The 19077-nt window shown below is 42.7% G+C and overlaps 1 protein-coding gene across 6 annotated transcripts in view; it reads right to left on the minus strand.

The window, feature by feature from the left end:
* Positions 1-18497, minus strand: part of LOC142849496 (tripartite motif-containing protein 30A-like) — a 44986-nt gene extending 26489 nt beyond the window's left edge. For 3 of the 6 annotated variants that reach the window (XR_012910581.1, XR_012910582.1, XM_075971738.1), the window contains exons 1-3: positions 8744-8914; positions 6373-6438; positions 4311-4794 (exon numbers count right to left, since the gene is read on the minus strand). Coding sequence is in view for 4 of the 6 variants with exons in the window: in XM_075971738.1 (XP_075827853.1) it covers positions 4311-4730 (420 nt within the window). In the remaining 2 variants the exon portion in view is untranslated. Of the gene's footprint in view, positions 1-4310; positions 4795-6372; positions 6439-8743; positions 8936-18345 lie in introns of those variants that run through there. The other 3 variants (XM_075971741.1, XM_075971740.1, XM_075971739.1) reach the window with 3 other exon arrangements.
* Positions 18498-19077: the final 580 nt, after the last annotated feature.

Here is a 19077-nt window from a genome sequence, read left to right on the forward strand (position 1 = left end):
AGTCCGTGATGCTCCAATAACTGGAGCCCGTACATTCTATACTGATGCCAATAAATCAGGGAAGGCAGGTTACAAATCAGAAGACTTGGGTAAGGTGGAACAAAGTCCTTATGATTCTCTCCAGAAGGCAGAATTATATGCCATTCTTATGGTACTAAGAGATTTTAAAGAACCTATTAATATAGTTACTGATTCACAATATGCAGAAAGAGTTATTTTACATATTGAAACTGCTGAATTTATACCTGATGATACAGAACTAACCTCATTGTTTATCCAGGTTCAAGATTTGATCAGGAACAGGCTTTGCCCTATGTAGATAACACACATCCGATCCCATACGGGTCTGCCAGGTCCTCTAGCACAAGGTAATGCAGAAATTGATCAATTATTGATTGGTAGTGTGCTACAAGCCTCTGAATTTCATAAAAAACATCATGTTAATAGCAAAGGTTTGAAGAAAGAGTTTTCTATTACATGGCAACAAGCTAAGGAGATTGTGAAGAAATGCCCTACCTGCTCTTTCTATAACCAAACGCCACTGCCAGCAGGGGCTAATCCAAAGGGCACCCATAGAAATGAAATCTGGCAGATGGATGTGTTCCACTTTGCAGAATTTGGCAAATTGAAGTATGTTCATCACACTATCGACACTTATTCAGGCTTTCAGTGGGCAACTGCTTTAAGTTCAGAAAAAGCTGATTCAGTAATCACTCATTTATTAGAAGTCATGGCTATCATGGGTATACCTACACAAATAAAGACAGATAATGGTCCTGCTTATGTCTCTAGGAAAATGAAACGGTTTTTTGATCATTACAATATCAAGCATGTTACAGGTATACCATACAATCCTACAGGTCAAGCAGTCATAGAAAGATCAAATCGAACTATAAAGGATATGTTGAACAAACAGAAAGGGGTGGAAAACACCCCCAGAAATAGGTTACATACTGCTTTGTTAACCTTGAATTTTCTCAACGCTAATGAGAAGGGAACGACGGCTACAGAAAGACATTGGATAATGGAAAAGTCTGCTGAACTAAATCAACCAGTTTATTTCAAGGATGTACTGACCTCACAATGGAAGCCAGGAGATGTGCTGCGTTGGGGAAGGGGTTTTGCTCTTATCTCCACAGGTGAGGAAAAATTATGGATACCATCAAAATTAATAAAGGTTCGGTTTGAGGAAGAGAAGTCACTTGAAAAAGATAAATAACAATTCATTCACAAGGATGACCGACATTCAGATGGTAAGGATTACTGATAGGATGGGGGCAGGGTTCTTTTCTTATCTCCACAGGAAAATATTCATCTCCAAAGAATTTGAGGGACCCTGAATATTTAATTACTGATGGATGGAAAATAGTTACGACCCACTAAACATCAACAATAAAATTCTATACATATTGTAAGTATTGATTATATATATATATATATATATGTTTTATTAAACACTTCTTTATAAATGTGTAGAGCTGGTTTTGGAGTTGGACTATGGCTCAGTCCTTCTTCAATTCCAAGCCTGTTGATAAGAGATATTTCAAGGTTTCTGTCTCAGGTCAGGAGCCATGAAATGGGACAGAATAAGAATAATTTTATACTTGATAAACTTTCTTTGCCTTCCCTCACATCTGTGTCTTTCTTTATATGTCAGTACATGTCCTTGTTGTTAATGTTTAAATTTCCCATAACAAGCAACATATTTTCCTACAGTAATCTTTGAAGTTTCCAGGATGAAGATGGGGCCCCACAACATCAACTCAATCTGGTATTTATGACGTCATGAATTTTTTTTTAAGCACTAATTTTAGACTTGTTTTTTTTTTTTTGGTACCAACTGCAAGAGACAATTTCATATGATGCACATTTTTGACAACGGTCTGGCCGGACCTTCTCAAAACACACAGAGACTAGTTATACTTTTCTTAAGTCAAAGGTTAATTTAGGAATTTTACCATCGTTTGCTTTCACAGGGGCCCCTAAGAAGAACGTCGCCCCCATGTCAGCTAGAAGCAATCTAAGAGGACGACATCCCCTCTCCCAACAGAGTTTGCCCACAGGGTTAGGGACATCTTTTAGTGGTTGGTTTAGGGTTGAGGGGATGGGGAGATATTGTATGGATTTAGGGGTATATTCTTAAAAAAAGAGGGGGATTAGCTGGTTTGATGGGATGATTGGTATCTGTGACTTACTGTTTTTAGAAAATTATGTTGGTACTGTTTCTTGTATACTGATATATTGAATATTGAATGTGAGTGTTCCTACCTCTATTTTGGTATAAGAGTATGCTTTTATTGTATGGATACATCTATCATATCACAATGTACATTTCTACCTCTGGTACTATTTATGTAATAACATTGTTTACATTTGATAAGTACAGGTGAAGATCATTATCTTCATATATTGCACAATTGTTTATTCTCTTAGTTTTCAAATTAGATAGGTATTGAGAATTATATGTTTGTCATATTATTTTTAGGTTTATCAGGTCTTTTAGATACTTAGAGATTATTTTTAGTATAGATAGTATAATCTTCAGCCTCTTTGAAGAGCTGTAGAAAATGGCCTTTAATCTAACTTAGAATTCTGTGCCATCGAGACACAATTTACTCCTGGCAACACCACTCTACTCCCGAGAGAACGTTGAGCACCAAAGACACTCCACTGGGAGCAGAACTGGCCTTTGGGTTAAGAAAAACCCATACCTCAACTACTGACTAAGATATAAAACAGGATTGTCTTATCTTGCCAAGACAGGGTAGGATAATCCTAAGAAAGTTCCTTGCATTTGAGAATGGTATGTCAGCTATGTTAGGCCTTAGCCAAAGTTGGTTGACTCAACATTGCAAACGAAATTTTGGGTGATTGCCCAGGCAGTCAGTTGTCTCTGTCATTTGTTGCACATTTTGGATATCTCTCATTTGTTAAGTAATATTTATTCCCTTCTCAGATCTTTGATGGAGTTGAAGATTATTTAATTGTAGTTACTCTCTAGCAAAACTTTTGTTTTCAATATTGTTTGTTATATTTATCATTTGTTATTATTGTTTATAGCTATATTTGGTTTAGTTGTGTCTTATTTAGACAAAAGGGGGAGATGTAGGGTTAAGACAGCCCCCTTTAGAGGGCGGGGTTTGCCTCAGGCGAATGCCGGCCAATAAATGGGTGCGCGGAGAGGCGGCTCGCTTTCTTTTTTCCTCCCTACCTGTACTACGCTGGAACTTTGGTTCTGTAAGTTTATCATTAAAGTGGTAAATATTCTTTGATATCTGCATTGCATTTATTTTGCGCGGGTACAATTGTGATTACAGATTTTCAGGCACCTACTCCTCCCACTTCCTCTCAACCCCCCTCTTATTCAGATCCACACCCTTTATGTCTCCTGTTACAAAACAAAAAACCAACTCTTTCTCAGCCTCTAGAGATTAATCCAAACATAACAAAGGCTTTGCTGAAACATTTCACTCAAAGCCAGACACAAGGCTTTACTTTACATATCAGTACAGCCCAGACTTATCATTATGAGAGAAAGAACCCCCAAATATGGGTGTAGTTCATTTTGTGTGGTCATCTGTCTCCTACTGGGCATGGGACCTTTCCTTAAGAACAGTTTATTTCCCCAGTGAGACTCCCTTGGAGAAAGGTAAGCTTACAAGTAGGTATCAACTGGAGATTGCTTCTGGGTTATGGATGGGCCATGTGCCCACTTCTTCTAGCTCTAGAATCCCATATGGTGCAGACCCTTGCAGGCTCTGTGCATGCTGCAAGAGTCTCCATGAGTTTACATGTGAGCTCACAAACAAGAAACAGAAAACAAAGTCCCAACACGGAACTTGCCTCTGTGCATCTCACTAAGAAATTCTTTCCCCTCTTCTCAGATGTTTCAACTGCCACACACACATTCTCTTCACTCCTGCACGTCATTCACTAAGTATCCCCATGGTTGGACATCCCGAGACTGGTTTTTAAATAGTAGAAATGAATCTGACATAAACAACATAAGAAGATAAATACAAAATGAATTAGCAGTTCTGCTCTTGGCATTTCTTGGTCATCAACTCAACTTTACAGGGACAGTTCCAAATTTATTTTTCTATCCTAGTATTTGTAGTCCAGGCAGATTCTCATGCAAATAAGTGGAACAAACTATCGTGTTCTTTTAAGACTCGAAAGGTAGGAAAGGATAGAATAATGTAGTAACCCCAGAGTCTATGGTGTCCAAGTAATTGACCTGACACATCAAATGGAGACTTCCCATCTGTTACTGTCTCCTGCTCTGGGTCCCACACCCTCCCCCTTCCTACCTTGTACTTATTGGCCACCTCTTCAATGAGAGCTGTTTGGTGACCACGGTGATCCTGAGATCTCTCACAAAGCCAGCAGATGGCCACCATGTCCTTCTCACAGAAGAGCTGGAGTTTCTCTCCATGTTGTGCACAGACATTCACCTTCTGCTCCTCCCCAGAGCTGGACTTGAGCCCTGTTAGCCTCTCCACTATGTTGGCCACATGCCAATTAGGTCTCAGATTCCCAAACAGGTAACTATCTCGGCACACAGGGCAGAAGCCCTCCCCTTCTTTGTCTTTGTTGGACTCATAGTTCAGAGTGATGCAAGCTCGGCAGAAGCTGTGACCACAATCTGCACTCACAGGCTCCACCATGAGGTCCAGACAGATAGGACAGGTCACCTCCTCCTTGACCATCCCCAGGACTGATGAGGCCATTGTTGCTGTGATGCTGAGTCTGTCTCTCCGTACTCCTGACACTTCTGCTCAGGTACCTGAGTGACTGGGAGGATGAGAAGGGGCACAAGTGAGAAAGAGAAAGTCAGCACTGAACCATGAAGAGATCAATGAATACCCTCGATGATAAGGGAAAAGAACAAAGGAGAGAGATTCGGAGAGAAGTTCAGTGACATGGCAAAGGAGAAAGCTGTTATACTTTCAAGTTCTCTGCCATATTTCATCTCACATAGCTAATTTCAGAAATAGGATTGTTATTTCCTTTCACTGAAGACCAGGAAGATCGTGTTTCCTTCCATCAACCTCATGTGACCGACCTTCTGTCCTTCCCTTTCTTTCCCAGGGCAAAATCACATCTTCAGTGTTACAAGCTGTACTTCCTCGTTCATCAGCACCAGTCAGTGCGAGCCTCTGATCCTCTGCTAACCAGTCTCTTATCAGAGAGGCTGGTGCTGACCTGGAGAGTACACAGTCTATCTCTTGATGCACATAGGCAATAATTTCTCTTATTGTCATTTAATAAGTGACAATATCTGTGTTATAGTTAAGATATGTCCTGCACTAGATATATAGTGATGGCCACTTACAAAGCTCATTTGTCTTCAATACACAGAAAGGGAATAAATAGCAGCCCTTTAGATGCTATTTAGACCTCTTTCAGAGGTCCCTGCTGTTATGGTTTTGGTCCCTTTAGGAGACAAGCCACACCCATTCCCCTCCCCATCCGCTGAGGCAGGCTGATCTTCAGCTTCCGGCCTGAGCTCTCTCTCTTTTCCATCTTCCTCTTGGAGAGGCAGCTTCCCTTCTGCTTCTGCCTCTCTCCCCACTTCTCTGCTTCCCCCCTTCTCTGTCTCTTTCTCCTCTTCCCTCTCTCTCTCTCTCTCTCTCCCTCTCTCTCTGTCCCCCCTTCACCCCTCCTCCTCCACAACCCCCTGAATAAACATTCAACCTCACCCTGCCTGTCGTGTCTATCCATGTTTCTGTCTTTTGCCCGCCCACCATGTGTCTCCCTGCCTGGGACCAGCCATTGCTCAGGGACCAGCAGCCGTCTCTGCCTGGGACCCACTGCCTGCTGCCACATGGCCAGCCACCACTGCTCTGGGACTGGCAGCCATTTCTGCCTGGGACTGGCTGCTCCCAGGGCCCGCCACCACCATTTGGGACCTACAGCATTTCTGCTGCCTACTGCCACCAGGGATCTTGCAGCATTTTTTAAGAATAACACCTGCTATACTCCATAGAGTTCACCAAAGGAAAAAGGTGACAGCCAGGACAGAATTGATAGCCAGGACACTGGATGTGTGGAATTATTCCTCCAAACACTGCAGACTCTAAGGAATCTTGTAAGAGAGACAGAGAATGCCTCTTAAGAATAGAGGAAAGAAATGGTAATGGGTGGAGCTTCTCTCTCTCTCTCTCTCTCTCTCTCTCTCTCTCTCTCTCTCTCTTCCAGTTTGTCTCTTAAAGGGACCTTTCGCAACTGCATATGGACTACATAGTGACATAACAGACATAGCACCCTGGACTGGCCAAGGTACTTCCTGGGTGCATCTTGCTAGGTGACTGGGGATGACATACTACCTGAATCCTAATACCCAGACCTCACACGACTGCTAAATACTACCTGTAACTCCAGTTCCAGTAGATCTTAACACTCTCTTCTTGCCTCTGATGGTGCTGCATCCAAATGCTGCAGAGGTATACATACAGGCAAAACGCCCACAGATATAAAATGAAAATAAATGAGTCAATAAATTTAATAAAAGAAAGACAGAGAACAATTATATTTATGAAACCATCAAAACTAAGAAAAAATGAATGATTAGGAAAATAATTACTGCGAGATGAAATACCTGCACACAGAAAGTATAGAACTGCTGAAAGAAATCTAAGGTGATACAGTTACATATAAGGATGGAACCTGTATTCATGGATTTGAATATTGTTAAAATGTCTATACTAGGGGCTAGACAGATGGTTCATGGGTTTTGAGTACTGGTTTCTTTTCCAGAAACCTTGGTCCTATTCTCAGCATCTACAAGGTGAGTCACAACTATCTGTAACTCCAGTTCCAAGGTATCTGATGCCATCTTCTGGCATCTGTGGGCACCAGGCATTCAAGTAGTGCACAGACCTATATCCAGGTCAGACACCCATACACATGAAATGACATTAAAACAAAATAAATAGATGAGTCAATAAAATGTCATACTACCTAGGGCTGGAGAAAGGGTTCAATGTTTAAGTGTACTCATTGTGCCTTGCAGAACATCCTAGTTCAGTTCCTGGCACCCACATGAAGCAGCTCATAGGTGCCTGTAACTCCAGCTTCAAGAAATCCACCAGTTCTGACCTCAACCATCATTTCCAATGCATATATACACAGGCAGACCCACAAATACACAACCCAAAACAAAATGAAACTTTGTTAGCCTATTTTTGTGGGGTTGTTGTTGTTCTTGTTTCCAATAGTGTTTGGTTTTTACCCTAGGTTTCTGGGTTGCCTAGTCTCTGGATCTCCATCACCCATGCAGTTTCAAGTATGGGTTCCTTCCCTTGGTGCGAGCCTTAAGTCAAATCTGACTTTGCTTGGCTACTGCCACAAATTCTGTTCCACCATTGCCCTAGCATATTTTACAGGTAGGACGGACCGTAGGTAAAGGCTTTGTGACTTGGTTGGTGTTCACATTTCTTTTCATAACCTGCAGAGGACCTTCCAGCACCAGAGAGACAAGAATGTAGGAGTAAAGGCGCCATATAGGCACCAGTTCAACTTCTTCAATGTTCAATGAATTCTGTGGGTGTTGTCCTAGGCAAGGAGATTCCACTGCCATTTTCTAGAGGGCATCCCTTTGTCTGAGCAACAGCCTGGGTTGTTTGTGGATTTCCTTGTGACCCCAAGTTCCACCACTGGAAGCATTGTTTGATGACAAGAGATTGCAAGTTGCAAGTTCATAATCCCCATTAATAGACCTCATAAGGATTGCCTTAAGATACTTTAGGAAGTTTCTGTTGGAATCTCTAGCTCAGAGTGCCATTCCACACTCTGGTCTTACTTTTCCCATTCTAGAATACCCTCAGTGAGTCAAGCAGACACCCCTTAGAAAGCCCAGCAAGGGTCAGCCTCCTCCCCACAGGGTTGCTCAAGACCATGCCTATAGGCTATTTAAGACCTGGTCAACAGACCTACCCCATGTTCTTCCATCTGCCCCCCAGAGAGTCACCCAGCAGTTGCCTCTCCCTGATTATTAAACCTGTACTTGTTAATTCAGCTTGATTAGATTATTGCCTTGGTGGCAGAGAACACCCAATAACCAGGAATTCAATACTTAATAGTTTCCATTGAACTAAGTTGCTATAGCATCCTTCAAATGCTCTCCCAATCCAGAAAAATAAATCATTTTTTAAAGAGACACCAAGGAACGATAACTAGGTTTTTTAGATTCAGACAATACAGCTGCAGACAGGTTGCTTCTTTTGTGGCTGGGGTATGTGATGGATAAGGAAAACTCTATTTTGTGGAAACACCCATTCTATATACCTAAAAGAAAAGCTCCTGGTTACACTCACTCCTTGCCACCCTCCTCCAAATTGTAAAAGTGCTATGAAATAAGTAACCACTTCCTCTGGCTTCAGGAACCCACTTACTCTGTGTGAGAGAGCTCCTCACAGCTGAGGGAGTACAAGCACTTTATCACTCACCTACACATTCCACACAAATGAGATAATTATGCTGCCAACCTTAAGACAACCCTCCTCCAGCCTCATGTGTGACAAGCCTTTGTTTTGTTCTTAAGGCTGTTGTTGGCCTTCTAGCAGTAATTAATAAATTCTTTTAATTAAATTTGAAGTAGAGTCTGTGGTCTTTTGTTGGAAAGTTTTCTTTGTCAAGGTTACACTTCTTTTTGGCTCCTCCCTCCCCTACGCCCCCAGCACTCAGCAAGGAGCCAGCAGTTCCTCTTTCCTGGCTCTTATCAGTTTCAAATTAAACTCACCAGAACAAAGTTTGTTTTCTTCCTAATTCTGCCCTCTAGATTTGCTCTCAGGCCTTCAGACACCAACCAAGAGTTCCTGAATCTGCGTAGAGGAGCGAATTGAGGCCACAGTGTCCTGAGGACTCGGTCCCTAAGTCTGTTGTCTGCTGAGCCAGAAGAGAAATGAAAGTTAAGACACTAAGGGCTGAAACTGAGAAAGAGAAAGTAACTACCAGCCAATGGGATGCTAGCACATTGTTATCTGGTTCTACCATCAGAGGAAGTCAATTCTCCTAATTCAGCTCTGCCTTCCTCAAACTTAGGACACAGTGCTACAGGAAGTTGTCAGGTTACTTGTTCAGGCTCCTGTTACAATCATCTAAAAATGTCTTGATCCTCTGGAAAGCTGCCCCTCTGGAAAGAAAGCCTTCCCCATGGGCTCGTCTGGCACCTGAATTCCTGACTGGGTTTCTCCTTGCAGGGCAAGTGTGGCTCAAAGGGAAGGAAAGACAAAGTGAGGACAGGGAACTGCAGTGTCCTCTGAAGCAGGACTTGGGCACTTACAGGATGAGAACAGAGAGGAAGCTGCAGGTCAGGGCAGCTGTGCACAATCAAGATTCCCACCCAGCAGGGACAGGATGGGAGGAGCCCCATGCAGAGCCCTGCAGAGACACTTCCCACACTCACAGCAGTGAAACTAGCAAGCTGCAGGGGGTCTCCAGCTGCCCAGGGGTGTCCTGCAGATTAGGTGTTTTGTTGCTGCCCCAGAGCAGGTGTCCCGTCCCACCTCGACCAGCAAGGAAAAATGCAACACCCAGAGCTCTTCTTGCAGCAGTTTTCAGGACTTTATTCACAGCAATCTATCTCCTTCTTCTCCTTCTCTTTCTCTCTCTCTCTGGGCAAACCTCTCCCAGCCCTTAAGTAGGCATGGGCTGCCAACCCTGAACTGCCAAGCGGGCACTGCCCATACGTTCATGCATATGCAGGCAGCTGATGATCATTGCGTGATCAGGCATAAGTCAGACTTTAGCCATAGGAGTTGATTATACATCTCCATCAGGTGTGGCTCTATGCTGCTCGCTACAGTTCCCCCTTTTGTTTTGTAAAGCATCAGGTAAGAGTAGAGGTCTGATCTCTGTAAAAATGGAACACGTACTAGTGTGTGTCCAGGTGTCATCCACTCAGAACACTAGACCTGTCCGGTGCCTTTTTACAGAGGTGGGAGTTAGACACCAACCCACATGCAATCAGACTTGCTCTTCTTGAGGCCGATGTATGCTTACCTCAAGTGCAGTGCACAAGCCTTGCATCCTGTGCTCAAATATAGATAACCAAGCTTGAGGGGACTGTCCTGCTTCAATGACCATGAAGGCCTGAATGATCATAACTCCATTGCGATGCTGTGAAACCCTTATGTGACAAATGCACCATAGGCATACCAGGGAGGCAAGCACCATTAAGCCTGTTAGGGCTCTTATTCCTGCCCACTCCTTCAGATGATCCATGGAGTGATCCAGGAAGATAGTTCTTCTGCCAGGCTGGTATCCATGTGTGTGGAATTTGCAGTAACCATCGTCACTCTCAGCTTTTCCAGTTGTTGTTCGAATTCACTAGACCAATTACCTGAAAGATATCTAGACAATTCTTTAAACAAATTAGTTGCATGAGTCATATTGAATGTTGGTCACACATAGCCCCGGATACTTCCATTCACAGCCAAGCTAAGCCAATTGCCACAGCCACAGCTGTGCTTGCAGCAGCAGCAAGGGCAGTCAGAACTGGTAGCAGAGGGGCCAGCACAGAGGAGAAGAAGGAGAGGCAATCTTGCTTTCCCCTCCCTGGCTTTCCTCTGCCTGCTCCTGTCATTAGGAGTGGCTCTGCCATGACCCCAGGAGCAGTCAGAAACCACTGTTCCTTCAGCAGTCCCCTAAATAACATACCCCAGTTGCCATACCACCGTGGCTCATTTATTCCTGTCAGCTGAGTGCATGGAAGACACCTTCTCCCTCATGCACCTCTTTGGCTTCCCTAGCAGCTCAGCTGATCCTGCTTCTGCTAAGTAACCATATACTGCATTCTCATGGGTTGTCTGATCTTACACAGGATTTAAAGATGAATGCCCATGGCAACAGGTGTTGAGATTGCCAGCAGTAGGGTTCCCAATCGCCACTGGACCCAACCTCCCATTTGGGCTATGGTATTCTACCAACCCTTTGGCTAAAACAGAGCACATAGGTACCTGCCCCTACAATAGGGCAGTCTCTTGATTTAAATTCATTCTGCCACAGCGGCTACGCTGCATTCTTGGACAGCCCTGTGAGGTCTGTGCTCCAGCTTGTCTCAGCTCCAGCAAATGTTGCATTTGCTGATACTCTTGGTACTGCTGTGGCATCCGCCAGGCTAGGCACCAACTGCTGAGGCAATGTGCCTTCCTCCACAGCCACCTAGCAAAGCTCTGCTCCAGCTGTCTTCTCCAAACTGGTGCATGGAGTGGCGCGGAGCTCAGGAAAGCAGGCTGCTCTGAAGGAGCCCGGCTTAAATTATTTTATAGGGAATTTGGGCATTGTCAATCTCTCTGGCTACTTCCTGCTGAGCGGGGACTTTGCATTCTTAAAGGTATTTACTACACTCTACTGCCATTTTCCAGTGCACTGGGACTCAGGTCTCAACAACAGGGCAGAGGCAGAGACTCCACTTCTTCACTGAACTGTAAGGTAGAGACTTGGCAGGGCAAAGCCTCTGGCCCCAACCCCCAGCTGGGACAGAGGTTCAGGCCAACAGATCTTATCGCCTGCAGCACTTCTATGCCCTGAGGCAGGTCCCAGGGGTTTGCAGCTTCTCAGACCCTCAGCACTGCTTGGCCTTGGAGCTTCCTGGAGCTCCTTGGCCTGGAGCAGCAGCTGCTCACACTCCACTGCAAACTCAGGAGGTCTCAGTAATTCAAACCACATGAATATAACTCCCTTCCTTAGCATACCTTGTTCAGTGGCAAAATTCAGATCTCTACCAAGCTTATCCCAGGATGACACATTAAGATTGCCAGACGGCAAACCAAGAAGCAATTGTGTCACATTTAGCCAAAAACCACCCCAAAGCGCTCTGTAACAGCTCGTTAAGAGCCAGAAAAATCAGGTGTGATGTTGAAGCGCACATTCTAAATCCTATTCTTCCTTTTATTTTCATTTTAAACCGTCCACTTTGGTCGTGGCTATACTTCCCCACTCTACCTTTTCTACAGGTGAGAGCATAAAACCCACATTTATTGCGATTCCTCAATCTTACCGTTGCACCCCATGACTGCAGCAAGTTCTGGGCTCCACAGAGAGAGGTTTGGAGGTTCCCCATACGAGGCGACCACCTGTCTTGTCCCACCTCGACCAGCAAGGAAAAACACAACACCCGGAGCTCTTCCTGCAGCAGTTTTCAGGACTTTATTCACAGCAATCTATCTCCTTCTCCTTCTCTTTCTCTCTCTCTCTCTGGGCAAACCTCTCCCAGCCCTAAAGTAGGCATGGGCAGCCAAACCCGAACTGCCAGGTGGGCACTGCCCATAGGTTCATGCATATGCAGGCAGCTGATGATCATTGCGTGATCAGGCATAAGTCAGACTTTAGCCATAGGAGTTGATTATACATCTCCTTCATGTGTGGCTCTATGCTGCTCGCTACAAGCAGGGCTTCTTCCCAGTGCTGATCTAATGCATTCATTACATCCCTTCCAGGAATCCCTCCCCAGAATGGCTCTATAGGCTCCATATGAGTTAGGATTTCTATTACAGACCTCTGATATTGACTCAGCCTCCCCTGAATTAGAAGTTGAAATTTTGTAGGGCTCAGAATGAGATGAGATTCAGTTGGTGCCCTGCCCAACAATCCTGGGACCCTGGCATGGATTCTGAGGGGCAGAAAACCAGATGTGGTGGCATACAGGTATGTAGTCTGCCTTAGTTAGTGTTTATTCTATTGCTGTGAAGAGATACTATGATCATACACATGATGATGAGGAATAAAAAAGAACATTTAATTAGGTCTGTTTTACATTTCAGACATTTTGTTCAGTAGTATTTATCACAGTTGGAATCATCACAGCTTGAAGACAGACATGTTGCAGAGACAGCTGTGCCCTTGCATGAGCAGGCAGCAGGAAGAGAGTGTCTGTGATGTGGAATTCACCTTTGTATGCTGTGAATAAAAAAGCTCTTCAGCCTATAGCAGGACAGAATATAGCTAGGCTGGAAGAGATCTAGAGAGAAAGTAGGCAGAGTCAGAGAGATGTCATGTAGCTGCTGAAGGAGACAGACTCTGGAAGGAACCTTACTGGTAGGCCACCACCTTGTTGCAATACAAAATAACAGAAATAGGTGAATTTAAGATGTAAGAGTTAGTTAATAAGAATCCTGAGCTAATAGACCAAGCAGTGTTGTAATTAATATTGTTTCTATGTGATTATTTTGGGTCTAGGTGGCTGGGAAATAAAGAGCAGTCTTTGCCTACAGGCCTGGCTGGAGCTACTAAAAGCCTGAAGACCCTGCTCAGGACACACTTCCTTCTACAATGCCAAACTTTCTCCAACAAAGTCCCATCTACTGACAGTGCTGCTTACTGCCCATGAACCAACTGAGCTATTTCCATCCTGACCATCACACTGTGATAATCCCCATGACTGGGGCACTATTGATTCAGAAGGGTTAGGGATCATGACCACCACAGTGGGGAACATGGCAGCAGGCAGAAAGGCACAGTGACTGTGATGGCTATCCTTCCTTGTCAACTTCAGTACATCTAGAATTAACTAAAACACAATGACTAGGCACCTGTGAGAGATTTTGCCTTAATTAAATCATTTGAAGTGGGAAGACCTACTTCTAATGCAGATCTTTGAGGCAGGAAATACTCCCTTAATTTAGATCTTCCCAGGTTGGAAGACACATTGTTAATCTGCACTACACTTTCTGCTGGCAGCCAGTTTAAAGGACATGAATTGAGGAACTGTGCCCTTTCTTTCTGTGCTTTCTCTTGCTCTCACTAGCAAGTCCATTTCTTCATTGGCATTAGAGCCCATTTCTTCAGGATTCTGAAATATGCTGAAGATCACTTAAGAAATCTGCTCATGGACTGAATAACTACTGAATTCTTGGATTGTCCATCAGTAGACAGCCATTTTTGGGTTAGTTGGCCTGTAATTCTAATATCTCCCCCTCATATAGATGCAATCTGTAAGTTCTATTCCTTTAAAGCAGTGGCGTTCTAAACCCAAGGTTTGTGCCCCATTTGGCAAGCCTCCAACTCCAAAATATTTGTATTATGTTTTATAATAGTAGCAAAATTACAGCTATGAAGCAACAGCAAAAATAATTTTATGGTTGGAGCCACCACAACACAAGGACCAGTATTAAAGGGTCACAGCATTAGGAAGGTTGAGAACTACTGCTCTAGAGAATCCTGACTAATACAGTGCTGAATCAGGGGGTGAGAGATCACAACTCGAGACATGAACATGAAGCAGAGGGTGGAGTGCATTGGTAATGGCCACATCTATTGTCACTTCAAAGCCTGCTCCCAATGGCACGCCTCCTTCAATAAAGCAACTCATTTGTTCCTTATCCTCTCTGACCTACTGAAAAGTGACATAAGGTGTGGCAGATAAACAGATATGTCATCACAATTTGAATTTTACTTAACATACTTGTTTTTCTTCTTACTTCTCCTCTTCTTTTGAAATATAATCTCATAGTAGACCCTAGTTTGACCTCTGAGTTCCTGTACCCTCAGGCTCCCCAGTGCTGAAATCATGAGCTTCTGCTGTTCCTGTTTTAGTTTGATCTTTGCCCTTCTAGGGATTGAACCCAGGGCCTTGTGAATGCTGGCCTAGTGCTCCATTGCTGAGCTAATCTCTCGCTGAAGCTTCATATCTTGATGAGGTCATGAGTTTCTACTGTTGTTCTTCCTATGGACACAATATATGTTACACAATTGTAATATGTACCTATCCTTCCGAATTGTGACTAATGATGTAGAAACCTTTTACCATTTTTGTTTTGTTTTGTTATTGAGGCAGAATTATGCTCTGTATCCCAGCCTGGGCTGGAACTCACTATGTGCTTAGGATGCTCTCTCCAACTCCTACCAATATCCCTCCCTATCATAAACTCCTGAGTACAGGGATTACAGGCTTGAGAAATTAGGTCTTCATCCCTACCAAATATTAACCATGCCCTTTTTGTTCTCTCTCTAAAGCTTTCTTGTATTAGTGATGAGTCTGTCCCTACCACTATGCTCTTCCTACATCAAATTCTTCGCTAAACAGTTTCCTCAAAATAGAGTAATGTCACTGTATTGATCTTCAAGCAAACTATGTAAGTTCTGTGAAAGAATCATGGAGCTTTCAAGAGAGAGAGACAGAGACAGAAAGAGAGACCTGCTTGCCTTTTCAGAAGAATAGAGGACAGAAAATGGGAGTGGGTGGGGCTTGTCTCTTTAAGGGACCTGCATACGGACTACATAGTGACATAACAGACATAGCACCTTGGGCTGGTCAAGGTACTGCCTGAGTGCGTCCTGCCAGGTGACTGGGGACAGCATAATACCTGAATCCTAACACCCAGACCTCACATGACTGCTCAATGCTATCTGCAACTCCAGTTCCAGTAAATCTTAACACTCTCTTCTTGCCTCTGATGGTGCTGCATCCAAATGCTGCAGAGGTATACATACAGGCAAAACGCCCACAGATATAAAATGAAAATAAATGAGTCAATAAATTTAATAAAAGAAAGACAGAGAATAATTATATTTATGAAACCATCAAAACTAAGAAAAAATGAATGATTAGGAAAATAATTACTGCGAGATGAAATACCTGCACACAGAAAGTATAGAACTGCTGAAAGAAATCTAAGGTGATACAGTTACATATAAGGATGGAACCTGTATTCATGGATTTGAATATTGTTAAAATGTCTATACTAGGGGCTAGACAGATGGTTCATGGGTTTTGAGTACTGGTTTCTTTTCCAGAAACCTTGGTCCTATTCTCAGCATCTACAAGGTGAGTCACAACTATCTGTAACTCCAGTTCCAAGGTATCTGATGCCATCTTCTGGCATCTGTGGGCACCAGGCATTCAAGTAGTGCACAGACCTATATCCAGGTCAGACACCCATACACATGAAATGACATTAAAACAAAATAAATAGATGAGTCAATAAAATGTCATACTAACTAGGGCTGGAGAAAGGGTTCAATGTTTAAGTGTACTCATTGTGCCTTGCAGAACATCCTAGTTCAGTTCCTGGCACCCACATGAAGCAGCTCATAGGTGCCTGTAACTCCAGCTTCAAGAAATCCACCAGTTCTGACCTCAACCATCATTTCCAATGCATATATACACAGGCAGACCCACGAATACATAACCCCAAACAAAAAGAAACTTTGTTAGCTTATTTTTGTGTTTTTCTCTTTTTTTTTTCCAATAGTGTTTGGTTTTTACCCTAGCCTCTGACTGATTTTTTTTGAGAAGCAGGATATTCTGAAGGGTCGTCATACCTTGTCTTCGCAAAGTTTTACACTCCTTTCTCTTGTGTCCTACTTGTTCAATTAGTACAGCATGCTGTCAGCATTCAAGGCAAAACCTTTTTTTTTTTTTTTTTGCTCCATGTGGAGTTTCTTCAGTGCCCATCATGTTCTCTGAAGTAGACTGGTGGTGCTAGGCACAGCCATGTCTCATTTCCATATATCAAGAAAAGAACCTATGTTAATAAACATTTTAAATGCCATATTCTGTAGATCTCTAAAGTGTTTAAAGATGACCCATTTAAAATTTATATCTGACCTTGAAAACATACCTAATGTGAATACAAGTTTGATTGTAATAGATGACTATTTGCTAACCTGCATTTCCTTATTATCCTAATTACTTGGTAATAATAACTTTCAAGGGCTAGAAACTCACAATACATTGATAAATGGATTGAATGGGTGCCATATCTTGAACAAAATTAGAAATGTATGTACAGTGTATTCTAACAAAATAATCTCCAAGTTTGTATCAATATGCAAAAAAAATCCAAGCCAATGTAAAATATTTAAAACTAGCAGTTGCTTTTTGTGTAAAAGTAGATTCAATAATCTACCTTTTAATCCTATTTTTATTTCTTTTCAGAGTAGATTTAATAATCCTCTCTATATCCCTTCATGTCTATATCCCCATTGATAATATCTTCAGTCTGCATCAATTTTCCTGTAGGAGAATGCTTAGAAGGTAAAATAACCAAAATACAATCAAGTATTGGATCCAAATAATCCACATGTTTATCCTGCAATTACTCTTCCACAAAAGTCAATTCTCTCTCAGTTTCAGCTGATAATGCTCTTGGACTATTTAAGTCCTTGACACTGCCTAAGGTTTTTAAGAAATTTCTTGGGTCATTTTTTTCTATTCCAATAATGGGCCTTAGATGTGAAATATCTCCTAGCAATCTTTGGAACTCATTAAGAGTTAGCAATGGATGTCTCCAAATTAGTACATTTTAAGGTCTAATTTTCTGTAGAACTGTTTTATATGCTAAGTAATTAGTAGAATCTCCTCTTTGCAATTTTCAGGAATCCCCAACAAAGCAAAATTTTCTTTACCTTTTCAAATTCTCTTTCTAAAGTATTTACATTTGAGATAGCTAGTAAAATATCATCCATATAATGGTAAAAAAATTCTGAGGCAATTGCTTACATATTATTTTTAATAACTGTCATAGATCTTAGATCTGTTATCATTCTCCATTATCCATGTTTCTTTTTAATAGCTAATACACTTTACCTATTCACCTTCCCAGCTGAAAAGTGACTAAGCTCCTGTCTCCTTACACCTTATCACTTCCTCTCAGCCCAGCCATGTCACTTCCTGTCTGTCTGTACAGACCTCCAAACCTCACTGGTTAGCTAATGGCTAGCTCTGCCCTATGATTTTCAGGAAAGTTTTATTTGAAAATAAGATATCATGACTATTTTCTTTTCTTTAGATCTGATCATATTAGGTCCCCCAACAGGTCTTGGACATTGTATCTTCCTACATCAGCTATCTTTGTAGGTGGAGTTACTAGTACAGGCTGAATTTTATTTAGGCATGGCAGACATGAATCAAGGAAAAGGCAGACAAATATACTCACTTTTAAGTAACATTAACAATTCTCTACAGACTTGAGGCTGCTTTTGTTGTTGTTGTTTTGAGGCTGTTTCACACTACAAGTAAATGCATAAGATTCTGCAGAAAGATTGGGACTTCTAATCACAGAGACAGAAGGCAAGGAAACAAACTCATAGAATCACGGGTAAATACACTATTATGTCGAAGGCATTAAACACTGTTTTGAAACACCATTCTGATTTTACTTCTTCAGTGAGGGACAGCAGTGTCTGTCTTGCAACAGGGAATTCTCAGTGCAGCCCAAAATTAACCATTAAAAAAGATGAGAGTGAACTCAATCTGGAGAAATGCCTGAATGTCTCTGGACCTTGAAATTGGTCCTCCTCAAAGCCAGGCTTCCTTCTGGCTCCTCATCCCTAGAGCACTCAGCAGGAAGCCAGCAGCCATCCTTCCCCTTCCCCTTCTCAGTTTCAAATTAAACTCACCAGAGCAAAGACTATGTTTTTTTCTCAATTCTTCCAAATTCTGTCCTCTAAAATTGCTCTCACACCTTTAGACACCAACCAAGAGATCCTGAATCTGTGGAGAGGAGCAAATGGAGGCCAGAGTGTCTTGAGGATTCAGTCACTAAGTCTGCTCTCTGGTGAGCCAGTAGAAAAAAATGAAAGTTAAGACTTTGAGGGCTGGAACTGAGAAAGAGAAACTAGGGAACTATCAAACACAGTACTGGTACTGTGACTGTGCGGCTCACTCTATACAACTAGAGTGAATCAGTACAGGTCAGCCCTGCCCACCAGGAACTTGGGACATTTTCCAGTGCTCCAGGGGCTTGTTATGTCACCGTTTCAAACTCGTGTCACAATCACCCTAAAAAATCTTCTTCTAATGGGAAAGAAAGAATTCCCCTGGGATGCTCTTGCACCTGAGCTCCTGATTACGGTTTAATTTGCGGGGGGCAGGTGTGTCCCAAGTAGAAGGAAATACTAGGTGAGGGACAGAGAATTGCAGTGTTCCTCTGGGGTTGGACTTAGGCATTTACAGGATGAGAACAGGAAGGAACATGCCATTCAGGGAAGCTGCCACACAGTCAAAAAGATATCTCACCCAGCAGGGACAGGACCAGGAGTTTTCACATGCAGAGTCCAGCAGAAACACTTCAAAATGCAGCAGTCAAACTAGCAAGCTGCTGAGGGCTCTCCAGCTGCCCAGGGGTGTCC

This window comes from Microtus pennsylvanicus, chromosome 5 (genome assembly GCF_037038515.1).
Source record: "Microtus pennsylvanicus isolate mMicPen1 chromosome 5, mMicPen1.hap1, whole genome shotgun sequence".
Taxonomy (NCBI): Eukaryota; Metazoa; Chordata; class Mammalia; order Rodentia; family Cricetidae; genus Microtus; species Microtus pennsylvanicus.